The sequence below is a fragment of the Anguilla anguilla genome, chromosome 3 (genome assembly GCF_013347855.1).
Source record: "Anguilla anguilla isolate fAngAng1 chromosome 3, fAngAng1.pri, whole genome shotgun sequence".
Classification (NCBI taxonomy): domain Eukaryota; kingdom Metazoa; phylum Chordata; class Actinopteri; order Anguilliformes; family Anguillidae; genus Anguilla; species Anguilla anguilla.
The window spans coordinates 67,715,727-67,730,430 of NC_049203.1; the positions used below are offsets into that span (position 1 = coordinate 67,715,727).

The 14,704-nt window shown below is 49.7% G+C and overlaps 1 protein-coding gene across 8 annotated transcripts in view; it reads left to right on the forward strand.

Annotated features, from left to right (window-relative positions):
• Window positions 1-14,704, forward strand: part of myo1b (myosin IB) — a 97,757-nt gene that overhangs the window by 47,017 nt on the left and 36,036 nt on the right. For all 8 annotated transcript variants that reach the window (XM_035409314.1, XM_035409316.1, XM_035409318.1 and 5 more), the window contains exons 4-7: window positions 1,478-1,572; window positions 8,109-8,213; window positions 10,143-10,189; window positions 12,275-12,338. In XM_035409314.1, coding sequence (XP_035265205.1) covers window positions 1,478-1,572; window positions 8,109-8,213; window positions 10,143-10,189; window positions 12,275-12,338 — 311 coding nt within the window. The remainder of the gene's footprint in view (window positions 1-1,477; window positions 1,573-8,108; window positions 8,214-10,142; window positions 10,190-12,274; window positions 12,339-14,704) is intronic.

Below are 14,704 nucleotides of genomic sequence, written 5' to 3' on the forward strand. Positions count from 1 at the left end.
TCATTTGAGTCTGATGGGCTATGGAGTCCACACGCCTTGTTCTCACGATATTCATTGGCTGCTGATTTGAAAGAATGCCACAAAAACCCGCCAACACTGCGGCCCTCCAGGACGGGACTGTGACACCCCTGATTTTGGTTTAGCCAAACTGATGCACCAAGCTGTGTTGTGCAAAAAGCAATTTGCTATCGATTTGGTTTATTCAGTCTTTTTTTTCCTGTTACTTTGGGAACTTTTGAGCCGACAGGAAGTGGGAGACAATGTTTTTTTTTGTTTTTCTTGGATTTCTGCCTTCTCAGTATTGCAGGAGTAAACAGCGTGCATGTGTCACAGTATTAAAGGGACAGATAAGTGTTGTGCATGTAACTTGTTCAGCATTAAGTCTTGTGTTAGATGTTATTGTATAGTAGCGGATGTTGAAAGCAGTTCATTAACGCCTCCCACGCAATCGATAGCTGAGGGCTTAACGCACACTGAATGTACTGGAACTTTTCACACTCTGATTGGCAGTGCCGAACATTGATTTTCCTGGCCCATAGAAACGATACTTTGACAGGAAGCTGGGGGTTCGAATGAAACCTCACAGTTGTCTTTCGGGAACTGTACTACCCGGAGCAATGGGGAAAAAAAAAGATCCCCAAAAAAAAAAAAAAATGGTAATAAAATAAATGTGCGACACTCCTGTGAAGCTAGCGTACAAATTGCCAAAAATTGGATTGCGTTGCAAACGTTGACCCACTTTTCAGAAATGGTGCCACGTGCAATTGATCAGCAGGCATCTGGGCCGGGCCTGGCCTTGCCTGGCCGGGCTTTGGTTTGCGTTTTTTTTTTTTTCCCGCTAGAGATAAACATTTGCGCCGCGCTCCTCTCTCAGCGGGAGAGCGCGAGAGGGATAACCGCCCGTTAGCGGCTATCTGAAGGGCGCTGGGCTCATTACATTACATTACAGGCATTTAGCAGACGCTCTTATCCAGAGCGACTTACACAACTTTTTTTTTTTTTACATTTTTTTTTTTTTTTTTTTTTTTTTTTTTTACATTGTATCCATTTATACAGCTGGATATATACTGAAGCAATTTCGGTTAGGTACCTTGCTCAAGGGTACAACGGCAGTGTCCTACCCGGGAATCGAACCTGCGACCTTTCGGTTACAAGTCCAGTTCTTTACCCACTACACTACACTGCCGCCCAGGCTCGGCTGCAGCGCCACACTCGAGGCTCAGTTTTACCCAGGTCAGCGAATCGAAGCGAAGAAAGTCGCACGTGCATTTATCCCGCGTTCCGCTTAACCGCGATGTGCAGCGATGCTCTGTTTTTTTTTACGCGGAGCATTTCTGTGAAGGTTCACCGATACGAGGGAAAAGGATGGTAGCGGGTCAGTAAAGGGATACATTTGGGTTTTGTACGTGTTGTTTTTTCGTGTTTGTGGACTGAATGATGAATGCTTTCTCTCTCTCTCTCTCTCTCTCTCTCTCAGCTATGCTCTGGCGGACGAGGCCTACCGCTCCTTGCGAGACCAGGATAAAGACCAGTGCATTCTCATCACCGGGGAGAGTGGAGCGGGGAAGACAGGTACCGTACCCAAATTCTCCATCGTAGTGCACGACCAGCCTTTTTAAAAAAATCAGCTTTATGTGAGGTGTCCATTTAGCTGTGGATTGTTAATTTAGATGAATTATTTTCATGGGGGAAAAAAAAAAAGCTTTGGGGATGCCTCAACGTGCATTATAGTCGGTAAAACGGTGCACTGAGAGTGAACTTAAAAGATGAGTGTCCTCAGTTGGTCTTCTGTCCACGTTCCTCACCTCGCGCGTATCTCACGTGGTGTTGTTTTACAATCTCCGTTCATCATTCTGTCAGTGCACGGTAGTGTTTCTAATAATGGGCCCATCCACACGTACGATATGCTGAGACAGCGGAGTGGAGGAGGAGGATGGTATTTGCTGGAGAAGCCCTTTCATGCCTTTGGCAGACAAGTCTACGCTGCCAGGTGATGACCACATGGTTGGAACTTTTTAGATCGTCTCTGATTGGAGTTACTCTCCAGCCCCTCTCTGCTTCATCCTCATCCTCAATCTGGGACAGGGCTGCCCAACCCTGTTCCTGGAAATCTACTGCGCTGTAAGATTGCCCCCCCCCCCCCCCCCTCCCAGTCCTAACAAAGCACACCTCATTCAACAGCTGGAGACTTTGTTTTGAGCTGCTGATTAGTAGAATCAGGGTGTGCCGAATTTGGGTTGAAATGAAAACCCACAGGATGCTGGATCTCGAGGAACAGAGTTGGGCAGCCCTGATCTGGGATGACATTAGCTTCCTGTCCCTCTGTCTCATCCATCTGTGGAACATCTCTGCCCTCTCACGCCCTCTCGAGTTACTCCCTCAACAAAACTGTGAAATGACGCCATCTTGGAGCATGGATTCAAGTTACTTTTTTTAATTTATTGGTTCCAACTTCTTGGCGCCGTATCGTTTCTGCTGACACAAGCTGGGCCTGCAGGGACGAGGCGGTGTCCCAGAGTAACTCAAGTACGGGTGCTTGAAAGAGTTTTATGACCTTTTTTTTAATTTATGACGAGTCGTGAATGGAGCCGTTGTATTTTCTAGCATGGGGTGCTTTCTGATGCCAGGACTCTAAGGAAGTTTCTGGAACCCCGAGGATACTCTCTGACCCCGTGGCTGTAGCTGTAAAGAGAAAACGCACCCATTGACATGAAGTTTGGCAGAGATGTTAAATGTGGTGTGGTGGTACCATCCAAAACCCTCCCCCCCAACTTGGGTCACGGTCTCGATCTGGCCTTGGGGCTCACATTCGTTATGCCACCGTGCAGTCGTGTCCAAACAGGGCGCTTGCGACAGAAACATTTATTAATCGCAACGTGGCATCCGGTCTGATTCTTTATCTGTGGTCCAAGACTTTGAACCGCCATTCCCCCCCCTTCCCCCCCCCCTCCTGGTTTGCCCTGCAGAGCTTTGGACATCTGGGCAGCTTTTTACATCATGAGGATGAGGTAGGAGGGCTTTTCTTTTTTTATCTTTTTTTTTTGCTGAAGCTGCCAGTTGAAGAACTCTCAGGCCGCGTGGCTCTGGCTGATTTACGAGTTCCGCGTCGATAGATCGACTCCTCAGCTGCTTTCCATTAATCCTGCTACACGAGGCTTTTTGACTCCTTTATGGAGCCCCAGTGCAGTCGGTCTTGCTGGCGGTAGTGCATATACCCAGCCCAAGACAGCTTAATCAGCTCATGAGCAGATCACCTTATGGACTACCTGCCACTGAGACGTTGAGAGCTCCTTGTATCGGTATAACAGCATGAGTAAATCGACATTTTCAAATCAAATCAAATACATTTTATTAGCACTGTGCTTTTTACTGGAAATTGTCACAAAGATGCTTTACTGAGTAGCCAAAAAAGAGCAAAAACCAGACCTGAACCCCCACAAAGCTGGCAAAAAAAAAATGAAAAAAAACTCCTTAGATGGGACAAAAACCTTCAGATGGTAGCGAGAAAAATCCCAGATGGAAATAAATCTCGGGAGGAACCTGGCTATTGAGGGGAAGCCCATCCTCCTCTGGCCGCCCTGGTGATGTTTGGATCACAGGTACCCAGGGGGCATTGCAGGTTTAGTCTGCAGCCTGGTGAAAAAATAAACTGGAAAGTTTTCCCTGTGCCTCGTCATCCACAGCCTGTAGTTTTCAGCTCATCCTTTTGTAGGGGCTACACGGCCCTCTATTGACTACAAACCCCAGCATGCACCCCATGACAAAAGGTCCAGCAGGTTGTGGTGCTTCTGTCTTGCACATCAAAGGCTGTGGTTTGACCTCAGCTGTGGGAAAAGAAGTTACAGAAGTGCGCGCTCCCTTTCGAGCAACTTGGCCACTTGCTGTTTATCTGGTTTGACAAGGTCAGTGAATGGCTGGCTGGCATGAGCAGGGCTGGGGTGGAGGGAGGGGGGGGGGCATAATCTCTGAGCTCCTGTCACCAGCCCTGGTCTTTCATCGCGCGACCAGCAAATAACCCACTTCCTGCTGGTGCTTCGGTGCACTCTAATGAGCCACATTTCCTGCTGCCCACTAAGAAGGGCACTGATGTAACGTCATCGCTAAGATTTATTTTAATTTTTTATTTTATTTTATTTTTTTATGAAAGCTCTCTGAGCTGTCTCTTATTGTATTTCTTTCATTCATTTTGTTTGTTGTGGTTTTGCGCAGCCTTGTTAAAAAATTGCACCTCGTCATTTATGAAGCGCTGACGTTGGCATGCCACTATTTATAGTTTTGGATTTAAAATACTGGTGGGGTTTCTGTGCGCCAGCAGCTCATCAGTTCAGAGTCCGACCCAGGAAGCCAAGCAGCAGTGAAAGGGGATGAGGTGGGATTTTGGTAATCTCCTCATCATTTTTATGGGTTTAGAGGCTGATGAAAATGGGTATTTTGTAAAGCGTAAAAGGTTACGATATTCACGGGAGATGAATTATGTACAGAAATGGCAAACTGGCATTTTATCTGACGCCGTGCCTTCATTTAATCGCACAAGCGCAGGTCCTGTAACGCTGATGCGTCATGTGATTCAATGGCGTTTTTCGAACGCATTTAAGATATGCAGTTTGAAATTGAAGTGAAATAAATTCTCTTTTAGTGAATTGTAAAATAAAAACGTAAGATGAACAGGGAACAAGAGAACTGTGCATTCCAGGCTTTTTTCTGAAATCAAAGACTGCTTTCAACCACATTCTAGCAAGATATACTTTAGACCTTGTGTGAAATGTATGTCTCTGAGTTATACTAGGATTCTTTACAAGCTGTTAGAAACAGGCTTTCATCCGCGATAAAAAAGAATGGTATTAATTTTCATTTTAGCCTACTGTTTTCTTTCTTAATTTTCTTTCATTCGTGAAAGACTGGCTGAACACTGCACTGCTGCCCAGGGGCCTGAATCCGGCAGAATTCTGTGCCTTAGGGCCCGGGGCCCTCAGTGTCACCCAGAAAGGGCCGGTGGGGGGTGCAGGCTTTTGTTCCAACCAAGCAGCGAATGTACTAATGATTCTGCTAATCAACCACTAGAGTCTTTGCTGAGGGCCGAATGCGATGTGTGTTTCTGCTTGGTTGAAACAAAAGCCTGCACCCACGCCAGGCCCTTTCCTTGGTTAAAACTGAGGACCCCCGCCTCAGGGGAACTCCCTTCCCCTAAAGTCCTTTTCGCTCGCCCCCCCCCCCCCCCCCCCCCCCCCCCAAAATCTCGCTCCCAGCCTGTCCTCCTGCTCACTCAGAAGGAGACGGATTGCCAGGCTGCTCTTCTCAGCCACGTTGGCTTACTGTGTTCCTCCTGGCCCCGCCCCCCCAGCCTCCGGGCCTCCCCCCCCCCCCTTCCCCCCCCGGAGACCAGTAAACCCAGAGCCGCGGTGTTAATTAAAGACCTGTCAGTCACGCCCTCTCCACACCCTCCTCCTTCCTAACGCTCCCGGGGGAGTCTGCGTCCCTCAACCCCCCCCCGACGCCCCGCCCCAACCCGCTCAGCTCGGCACACGGCGTTCAGTCGCTGCCGCCTAACCGCCCGCGTCGAGGCGACGTTTCCTCAGCGTTGCGGGAGCGTTGTGAGAACGTTGCGGGCACATCCCTTCCTCCCAGGAGCCTCCTGAATTCCTTTACTTTTTTTTTGTGCATTTTTTCCAGAGGGCGGCCTGGTCAGCAATGTTCTCGCGGTGTTCTGGCACTGTTGTGACAAAACAGCGGGGGGGGAGCGTTGCTGCAATGTTGTGGGAACATTGCAGGGAAACATTGCTCCTCCGCCATTACCTGAGAGAATGGGGGCGGGGGAGAGAAGATAAATCCCAGCCGAGGCGCAACATTTCACAAAAAAATAAAAAATTTAATTGCAGCTGCCTCGTTTGACATGTAATGGGGGGGGGGGGGGGGGGGGGGGGGGAGGCGTTCCGTGTTCGGCTCCCTCCTGCGCTGAACGCGGGCATCGCGTCTCTTCCAGGTGCCGAACGTGCTGACTCGGCTGTCCGATCGGTATTCCTGAGAGAACATTCCGGAAGCTTTTCCCTCCCGGGCCGGTCCTCCGCGGAACGTTGGCTTGGCTGTTTTTTAACGGCTTCATGGGGGGGGAGTGAGGGAGGTGAATTGGGGCTGTGATTATAACACACTCATTAGTCTCTCTCTGGCTCCCTCAGTCTGCAAGGAAAGGGGGGGGGGGGCTGATAGCTGCTGATGTTTTCCTTGTGTTTCATCCGTCCTCTGCCTAGCTGGTACCCCCCATAATGAGGATTACCCCCCCCCCCCCCCCCCAAAAAAATAACACTCCACGTTCAGTCCATTGAGTTCGCCTGCAGATGCGGAAAATCCAGGTTCAGTAAAGTAAAGGTCTTTCCCAGTATTTTTGTTCCAGTCACCTGGATTTGCTCATTCTTCAGCCAGGAGGCAGAACTAATCCATGAAATCAGCAGGCTGAGTTCATGGATGGAGGAAACACCTGACTTTTGCTTTCTGACCCCTGGACTGTCACCTGTGGTCGTGTAGAACCGATGACCACGATGACAGGTGTTAGTGGGTAATGTACTGGTCACGATTCCTCCTTTAAATGACATTACATCCTTTATTCGTTCGCGGGATTGACTGCACTGCTGTTTTCTCAGCAAAATAGTTTTCACTGAACGACGTTCGAAGTTTCAACATTCTGAGTGATTTAAATGGCACTGCCGTGCGGATCGCGCTTTATGTTTTTGATTATAACGTCCTCCTCATGGTGGGATTAACTGAAGAATGCTGGAACTCAGAAACCACCGTGGGAGAGTGTTCGGTCCTCGCTGTGGTTTAGTGCGTGCTGTACATGAATCCAGTGTGGTCTGTGCTTTTGAGAGACTCTCAGGTGATTTTATTTATTTATTAATTTTTATTAAAGGCGTCTCTGGCTGCTCTGATGTCCCCTTTTCTTTTCTTTTTCCTGTTTCTCTGTCTTTTTCCATCCACTAAATAAATAACGAAAGGCACAAACCCACAGGCAACCTGCAAGTTGAACGACGTGTAAGGACAGTAATGAGAACAGAAACTACTAACAGTGCAAATGACAGAGATGGTGCCTCGGTGGTTGTCCCTCATTGTGACAGGAGGCCACATATCTTGCAACCAATACCTCTCTCTCTTTCACTCTCACTCTCACTCTCTCACTCTCTCACTCACTCGCACTGCGGGTCCGTTCGTGCCATCGGTAGTGTTTTCGTAAGACTGCAGTGCTGAGGCTCGTATGCGATGCAGAACTCAGCGATGACATACTACTGAGGTCACAGTATGGCCTGCACCCTCGAACCCGGACACTTTTCTCCAGAGCGAAAAATACTTTACCCCCTTCTCAGTGGAAATGCTTTACAACTTGTAACGTGCTTCTTACTTTTTTAAAAGAAAAAAAAAAAAGAAAAGAAAAAGTTGACCGATTGCAGTCATTTTGCCCTGTAAGCCCAATCGAATGTAATCAACTGGGAAATGACGTAATGAATTCTCACCTACCGCTGTGCTACTGAAGCTGATGCTTCCTGATGTCTGATGTCATTATGAGATTCAGCGAAGCAGAAAGCTTCTTAAACGAGCTCCCGGGTCGCGTTGCTGTTCAGTGTCGTGTGAGGCCCCTTTTTGGCAGTAGCTGGTTGAGAAACGGCCTCACGGAAGGGCAGAGAAATTACGAACGCAAACACACGGGCCACAGTTTCCCCGTGTGTGAGCTGGGAGTGTGTGTGTGTGTGTGTGTGTGTGTGTGAGAGAGTGTGTGTGTGTGAGCTGGGAGTGTGTGAGTGTGTGAACCTCTGCTCCCCTCCTCTGTATGCACCCGTGAGAAAGAACAAGCCCACCAGTTTGGTGTGGTCTCTATGGGGCTGGGGCTGGGGGTGCTGGTGATGTAAGGGGGATTTTTTGGGGTGCATCTCGGTCCCCCATTCCCTCGCACCCCACCCGCAGACCCCACCCTGTCTGGAGTGGGGCTGGGGCTGGTGGTGATGTAAGGGGGATTTTTGGGGTGCATCTTGGTCCCCTGTTCCCCCACACCCCACACTCCAACCCCGCCCTGTCTGGAGCGGCGCAGTCCTGACCCCGCCCCTTTTTCTGCTTGTGTGTTCCAGAGGCCAGCAAGCTGGTGATGTCATACGTGGCGGCCGTGTGCGGGAAGGGCCAGGAAGTCAACAAGGTGAAGGAGCAGCTGCTGCAGTCCAATCCCGTGCTGGAGGGTGAGTCCAAGCCACGCCCACTCCCCCACAGGCCACGCCCACATTCACACAAAGCAAAGTTTTAGCTCCGCCCTCATGCACTGAAAAGGTGAGTGTCAGGCGTTGCCGTGAGTTACGATCCCAGCCCCCCTCCTGAGAGGAAAGAGTAACCGTGTGGCGAGCGATATAATCGCAGCCTGAACACCCACCCCCCCCAGCATCCTCACCCTTCCCAAAACTCGTTTGTTTTCGCTGGGATTCCGGCGTGTCTCTCAACTCTGGCGCGGCACCTCCAGCTGTGAAATCGAGCGTAAGCGAATGAGCAAATACCTCGGTGCCTTCGCACGCAGTCCTCCGCGTTTTTTTTCCTGGGGGGGGGGTCTGTGGACAGGAAATGCCAGCGTGCGCCTGGTGGGGGGGGGGGGGGGGGAAGGTGCCCAGCGCTGTGCCCGGGCGTCCCTCTCCCCCCCCCCCCCCCCCCCCCCATCCCGCCCAGCCCCCCCCCCCCTTCTCGGCTCGGCACATCTGTGAGCATTTAGCGGCTGGCTCTCGGCGACCCGTGAGGTGGAGGCAGCGCAGACTTCCTGCTCCGCTCTGGGAAAGTGGGGACCTGCTCTTTCCCCTGGGCTCTCATTATCGCCCCCCCCCCCCCCCCCCCCCCCCCCCCCCCGTCTCTCCCTGCACCCCCCAGCCCCCCTCCCAAAAAACGGGCTCGTTCGCCTCTCCCACGTACCCATGACGGAGGGAGAGAGCCGTCGTTCGAGCCCTGACGGCGAGCTCCGCCGCGTTCCACATTCCACTGCCACGATCCGCAAAGGTCCTCCAACCACCCACGGAGACTTCTATTAGAACACACCCCCCCCCCTCCCCACACAAAATAAACCCAGGGAAGGCATGAAGGCATTCATCTGGATGACCTAGCCATTAACAAGCCTTACATTTGCGCCCTCTGTTTTTTTTTTTTTTTTGGTTAAGCACTTCACCAGATTCCGTGCCAGGTATATTTAGCATTTCCAGAAATACTACAAACGGCTGCCAAATAGGTACATGTGATAGGAGATCATAGCCAAGGTGCTGCTGGGCGTGGCCCCGGTTGCTGTTTCATGACTACGTCTTCTGTGAATTGAACGGTGGCCTTGGTGTTGATGCTTGTACACTAAACACTAAAGTTGGACTGAACACTTGAACACAGTTTTATGCTTGGCCTCTTGGGTAATGTGAATCGGACTGTCTGCTACCCGAGTTTGAAGGAGCTGAAAAGTCCTATAAACTTAAGAAACAAATCAACCCATTATTTATTTACGTACTTACTGAACCCGTGTTCAGCAGTTGTATACGATCATGAAAATGCACTTTTTTTTGTACGTCGCTTTGGATAAAAGCGTCTGCTAAATGAATGTAATGTAATGTAATGTAATGGATCCGTTTTGAAGCTTAAATGGATGGAATGGCGATGAAGGCCATGTTTTACTGAGCAACATCTGAGCGTGATTTATAGATCTGTAGGACTACTTAATTGCCACTGTGAATTTCACTTGCGCAAATATAATTGCCATTGTTCGCGTAAGCAACGTTATTCTTAGCGGCACAAACACAAGATAATCACAGTTCCGTATGAAAATTAAAGCTTAATTTATTACATGTGTCTCGCTTTTGCATTTTTCAAGACAGAAATAAACAGAATGTTTATGGTCGTAAATAAATGAGACCATTGCACAGCATTGGGAGGGAGTTGGAGGGCAAATCGATTTTTGTGTCCGTTGTGTAACCGGTGGGTAATTACAAAGATGAACGCCGCTTGCGCGCCAGTGCTGAATAATGAGCTGCAGGTTCACTACCGTAAATCAAGAAACACAACACAGTCAACACAGAACTTCACTCCCTCAACTGCCTGACATAATTCTTTCCTGCTCTCTTCCCTCCCTCTCCCCCCCCCCCCCCCCCCAATAGCTTTTGGGAACGCCAAAACAGTGAGGAACGACAACTCGTCCCGATTCGTGAGTATTGCTCTCCCTGGCATTGGGGGGGGAGGGGTTGGGGGGGCGGTTTGTGTGATTATGTGTGTTTGTACTTCTTCTCTGATGAGGCACGTGGCCCTTTGATCCAGGTTCTAGCGTAGGCAAACAGACACGAGGGGGGGCCGTTCCCTCCAGTCTCTCATTTAAACGGGAAGATGCACCTGCGGCATCCCGCCATTTCCCAGTGGCTGCAGGAGGGGAAGGTGTGGGCTGCTTTTTAAGCGGGAAGTGGAGGGTGTGGCCCTATCCAAGAAGATCAGGGAAGCTCTGCGGAGACCGGCATCTGGGCTGTTCGAGCTGTGCTGCCTCCCCAGTGTCCCCCCCCCCCCCTCCCCTCCCCCAACCCACCAACCCACCCCCCCGATGATACAGCGAGCAATTATGGCTTACGAGAAAATATGAGATTCCAATGAAATTCAAGTTGGCAATCCGTCTTAGCAGATACCTCCCCGCCTAGCAGATACCTCCCCCCCGCTCCCCCCCAGATGTTCGCCAGCCCTCCTGTCCTTCGTCTGTAATTCACAGGCTTCTCTTCAGTTAAATGGTCAATAAAGGCAAAGTCGCATGCATCTCGTGTCAAATGAGGAACAGCTTCGGCAAACGTTGGCTGGAAACCCAGCCTCTCTTGCCCTATGATTCATATGACCTTTGACCTTGCCTGTGAGTGGCCATACATACCGAAAAAACCGAGGCTCTATTCACGGTGAGATTCCCCCCCCCCCCCCCCCCCCCCCCCCCCCCCCCCCCCCCCCGCCCCCTCTCGTTAGCCTGCCCTCAGCATCAAGACTGATTGAAAAGAATGTGATCAGAATGTTCTTAACTGAACATTCTAATGCAGATGTCACAACCACTGCTGGCAGTTGAAAGCAGTGGAGTTCTACAACACTGACTCAGAATTTTGAAAAAAAAGTCCAAAACACCTACCCTTCAAAAAGGGTTAATAAAGAAGTCTGGTCAGCTTCATCAAACAAGCAGTCACAAGATGGACATTCCTGTACATTATGATGGTGTTTCTGTCCCTTAAGAAAAGTCTGGTGTGTGACTGAATTTGGCTGCATCTCTCTCTCTCTCTCTCTCTCTCTCTCTCTCTCTTCCAAAGTTTTAGTTTCAGAAACCACCACAGGCTATAAATAAAAATCTAGCAGGCACCACGTTCAGCGTGCAGCTTGGTTGCTTGTACCCCAAGGTTCTGTGGAGAATATCGGGGTGCTCGTTCTGCTCCCTGTGCGGGAGAGAGAACAGTCTGTGTCTTGGCTCTCCTGTGACAGGCAGCAGCTTTTAGTGTGTGCCTGTACTTGGAATGGAGATTGATCCAAGGTGCTGAATAAACTCCTGCTCCCTCCGGCTGGTTGACTGTTTCAGTAGGGAGGCGCCTGACCCGTTCTCCGCTGGTCCTGACGTCTTTCTGCAATTTAAAATCACTCCACAGCCAGATATTCTCTGGGCCTTGGCAAGGTGAACCTGTTTGGCTTTTTAGCATCGGTAATGACGCCTTTGAGGTTTTTTTTTTAAAGTTTGCGTTGCAGTCTCTTGAAGAAAGTCTGCATTTAAACGCAATCATTAGCTCAGAGTACACAGCGCAGGCACGGAATGCTGCAGTACAGGTGTGCACAGTGTGTTTTCATACCTGTGGTCTTCAGGCTGGCACATTTTTCATTTATTTATTTTGCCCTGAGTTGGTCTCTAAGCAACCAGTTAAGCGCCTTGCGGTTGGCCAGTACCTGACGACGGATGAGAATGTAATTTTTTTTGAGGTGGAGGGGCTTAGGAAGATGGAACCTCTGTTCATTGGTGTGTGGGAAATATGTCACTGCTAAGGCTTAGATATCAGCGAGGATGTTATGTAATATGTGAGCACAATTGTGATCGCAGTAATGGACTGGAATAAATCAGTGCATTAGTATATTACACTTAATTCACCCTCCCCCCCCCCCCCCCCTCGTTTTCAGGAGCACGGTCATTTGAATGTCATTTGAACTGGCCTGACTTTTTATTTTCAAAAAAATTTTCAACAAAATTTTTACTGAATTGCCAACATTTCTAATGATTTTGTCTCCCTCACAGGGGAAGTACATGGACATCGAGTTCGACTTCAAAGGCGACCCGTTGGGCGGAGTCATCAGCAACTGTGAGTATCGCGGGGCGGGGCGGAGCTGTAACCCTTGCTCACAGCGATGACATCACAGGAGTGCGTGAGCGTCGCCCCATGAAGGGGGGGTGGAGCTGATTTGGGGCGCCGGGGTGCTGAGGGGAATCCGTTCGTCCTGCTTGGCGTTACGGCAGAACACTGTTCCCCCTCTCAAAGGCGCGGTGGGGATTTTTTAGAAACCTCGGGTTCGGTTCCACCCCCGCTGCGACCCTCCCTGTGAAACTCATATTCCACCACTGCAGCATTCCCCCCCCCCTGCTGCCTGCATGCCCATTATCAGCAGCTGCAGAACACCACGTTGTTTTCGTCTGTTCACATTCCTGCACGATGTCATTTATTCGTATAGCTTGGGCTTACGTCCACATTTCCCGAATGGTTATGAAGGTTTCTTTTATTTTTTTTTTTTTACCTAGGTTTGAGTCCTACCCGCGTTTGAACCCTCTGTCCTCTCAGCGTTAGCGCTCAGCCCGCCTAGCTGCAGGCTCGTCTGTCAATATCCGGCCTCATCCAGGGAGGCTTATTTCCACGGAGAACAAATAAGTCCCCTCAAATCAGCCTCTGCTTAAACCTTGGAGAAAATAGCCTTTTAAATGACTTCAGGCTTTAGTTAAATAGTTTTTTTTTTTTTTTTTTTTTACTTTTCTCAGTGTGAAATTTCTTCAGTCTCAGCAGGGTTGTGGATTGTACATGCTCTGGATCGGGTGTGTTGTGTGCTGTGTTGCCTGTGACCTTGCTCACAGAGGGAGGGCAGAACGCTAGCCATAAAGTTAGCTTTCACCGACAGTGCCTTAGAGTGTCGTTGGTGAGCCTCTGTTCAGCGTTGCTTTTCCACCCCTTTGTCATGTCATCAGGGAGCTTGCTGTGATTGGCTCGATTCCCCAGCATTCTCTGCCTTGAATTGCCGCCTGCCTGGAGAGCAGCTAGTGTCGCGTGCCGCGCGACAGGGGTGAGAGAGAGGGGTATCGATTTTACGAGGTCGCACGCGTCCCCCGCTGGCCTTGTGGGGTCCTCGCACGACTGGCCGGCTGTCCGTGCGGACGCCCGATCAATATCGCCGTGTTTGCGCTAGCTCTGAGTGTTCAGCGTGATGGCGTCGTGTCAAAAAAAAACTTCCATCTCCTACGTGGTTGAACATTAATGACTGGTTGGTTCAGGCTTTATTTTCCCCTCTAATCTCTGTTTTGACTTTAAACAGAGTCCTCATTGCAGGCTCTGTCTCTTTAACGCTGGTTTCTGCCACCAGCTTGTTTTGGTTCTTTTCAACGCTCTTCCTCTGCACAGGTTACATAACTGAGGCTGAGCAGCCAACCTGTACGTGGGCAGTGTTTTCCCTGTTTCAGGTCCCTGTAAATTAAACATTCAAGCTCTCCAAACCTGTCGATGTTTACTTCATTTATTTATTTATGCATTCGTGCCTCGCCAGTGAAAAGGGCATCATGTGGGAGGGGGCGCTCTCATCCCAAAAGCCTAATTTACGGAAAAGGTCGCTTGAACCCCTGTTCCTGTTGTGTTTGCTTCCCATACTCGCTTTAACTCCCGCTGTTCGAGCCGCACTAAGCAAAACAAAAAAGGGTTCCTTTTTGTTCCGGGAGAATTCCACAGGCACCAAATACCAGGCCATAACCGGCCATTGGTCGAGGGCAGCCATATTTCTTTTTCATCGCGTGTTCTCTAACGGACTGCTCAGCCTCCAGAATTCCTTTCTGTATGTAAAGGTTATAAGGAGTGGACAGAGTTGACGCATGCATACCACCCTTCCACCCCCCCCCCACGCCCCCGCCCCCGCAAAAAAAAAAGGTACTGCTAAACACTTGATTTAGTTTCAGGCCTGTGTCATACCCATGGAACTAAATGGTTGTGCAACTAGTTTCCCTGGGGGCACATTGTATGCTGCGCCATTATGACTAAGAGCTTTCACACATTCACAACATCTCAACATCTCGTATAGTTGGCTTGATGATACAATGGCGGTGCCCCAGATATAATGGAGAAAGCCACTAAGTTTTTTTTTTTTTTTCCTAATTTGAACTATACCAGGGGCTCCCTCTCTTTCTCTCTCGCTCGCTCGCTCGCTCTCTCTCTCTGTCCTTCAGCTTTTTCGTTCTTGCCCTCCATTCTCCTGCTTGTTTTGTCTACAAGGACTTGCGCAGATTACAGGAAACATAATAACAAAAAAAAAGGATCTTTCTTAGATGCTATCGCTTATAGGAAATGGCTTGAGGTGCCTCTGTGTCGAATTGAGCCCCGTTTCAGTTGAGTGATATTTGAGCTAGACTTGTGAGTCATGTGATCTCTAGTTTGCACCCTATGGAGCTGATTCTGCCATGGCAGGACACTTCTCAAAG